A 1,985-nucleotide genomic window follows, 5' to 3' on the forward strand; every position below is an offset into this window, starting at 1 on the left:
TCTTAAAGAATACCTAATTTTCAATATGAAAAACACTTTACAAAAATTGATCATATTTTAAGGAAAGTAAATGAAGAAATGTGGGAGGGGGAACCCCTCAGCTACTGAAGAAAGGAAATGTACCCCTTTCAATATCCTATTGTCCTCCATGATCCCAGGCTCATACTTCAGGCCTCTATCCCTATAGGCTTAAACTTCTGAAATTACCCAATGTTGGGAAACAGTCAAGCTTCAGGGTTTTATATCCCCATAAGAAAGACCTAAAATGTCAGCTTCTAGGGCAAGGGCGCTTCCTGATTCATGTGATCTTTACTGAGTTCCTACCAAGCTATATAGTTGTCAACTCCATTTCCTCTCCGCAGGGTAGGATGAGCCACCCTGAGCAGTATAGTCCACTTTTATGAAACCAAACCACAAAGACCACATTTAAAAAATGTGAACCACATGGAACAAACCACAAACCACATTCAAGAAGTCAGATCACTGCTTCTCTTTGCCCATCAGAAAAGATTCATAGGGGCAAGTTTTCTTAGGAAATACACCCCATCATCTCCTGAGTGAAACTTTAGATCCTACTGGACAGGAGGCATGCTCAAATAGATGAAGAAGGATAGGTGTCACACCTTAATATAGAAAACCCTAAGCACACGCTGTCGGATCTGTTGGGTCTTTATCCCATAGACAAGGGGGTTGAGTGCTGGAGGCAATAGGAGGTAGAGAGTGGCCAGCAGGACGTGGACATGGTGAGGCACGTTGTGACCAAAGCGATGAGTAAGGAAGGAAAACATCCCAGGAACATAGAAAACTAGGATGACACAGATATGGGAGCCACACGTACCAAAGGCTTTGAGCCGGGCGTCACGGCCAGGAACCTTCAGGACGGCAGAGAGAATGAAGGAATAAGAGATGCCAATGGCAAACACGTCAAATCCCACCACCAGGAGTGCCACCACTAGCCCATATGCACGATTCACAGTGGCATCTGAGCAGGCCAATTTCACCACAGCCATGTGCTCACAGTAGGCATGACTAATGACCACATTTTGGCAGAAAATAAGACGGCCCAGCAAAATTGGAAAGGGTATGAGAAGAAGCAGCCCCCGTGCCAGCACTACCAATCCAATATGCCCAATGACTCTTGTGGTGAGGATGGTAGTGTGGTGCAGTGGGTGGCAGATAGCCACATAGCGGTCCAGGGCCATGGCCACCAGCACACCTGACTCCATGGAAGAGAATGCATGGATAAAAAACATCTGGGTGAGGCAGGTAGGGTACCATATCTCACAGGAAAGGGACATAAGCACAGCCAGGGCCTTGGGTGCTGTGGATGAGGCAAGGACGAGATCAATGGCAGCCAGCATGGCCAGGAACAGGTACATTGGTTGATGAAGTGATGTGTCAGCTCGGATGATGAGGAGAATGGTGACATTGCCCACAAGGGCAAGAAGATAAAGGCTCCCCAAAGGAAGTGCAATCCAGTGTTGACTCTCTTCTAGACCTGGGATGCCCATCAGATAGAAAGAAAAAGTAGACAGTCCCCAGCTGGAGTTTCCAAGACTTGCCACACTAGATGCATACTGGAGAGTTTGAAGATGGGAAGGAAGGGGAGGAGAAACTGCTTTATAACCTCCCCATCTATGAATAGATGTCATTCTGTCCATACAACTGTTTGCCACCATTTTCAAAAAAATTGAAACAAACAAAGAACTTCAAGGGATAACAAAGTCAAATATAAAGAAGTATAATTTGGCAACAAGAACTGAAAGGGAAAACAATGAAAAACAGAAAAAATAAGAAGTTTTATTCCATGGATATTATTTCAAGTGAAGACAGAGAGAACTCTGTGTCTGGGATTACATTGGTGTAATACTGCCTGGAGGCTGGGGATTTGAATGAACCTCTGCAGAATTATAAGAAGAGGATCAGCTCCTCTCTATCTTCGCAATAGACAAAGCAAGAGGAAACTGGCATAAGCTGCAATAGAA

At 44.9% G+C, this 1,985-nt stretch overlaps 1 protein-coding gene across 1 annotated transcript; it reads right to left on the reverse strand.

The window, feature by feature from the left end:
- Positions 1-617: 617 nt before the first annotated feature.
- On the reverse strand, positions 618-1,652 carry LOC141562512 (olfactory receptor 52L1-like). The gene has a single exon (XM_074302533.1). It carries the CDS (start codon positions 1,650-1,652, stop codon positions 618-620), a length of 1,035 nt encoding a protein of 344 aa, XP_074158634.1.
- Between the last annotated feature and the right edge of the window lie 333 nt (positions 1,653-1,985).

This window comes from Sminthopsis crassicaudata, chromosome 3 (assembly GCF_048593235.1).
Source record: "Sminthopsis crassicaudata isolate SCR6 chromosome 3, ASM4859323v1, whole genome shotgun sequence".
In the NCBI taxonomy this organism is placed as follows: Eukaryota; Metazoa; Chordata; class Mammalia; order Dasyuromorphia; family Dasyuridae; genus Sminthopsis; species Sminthopsis crassicaudata.

Coding starts and splice junctions, on each gene's coding strand:
- LOC141562512 (XM_074302533.1), bottom strand. CDS start 1,652: ATGACATCTATTCATAGATGGGGAGGTTATAAAGCAGTTTCTCCTCCC.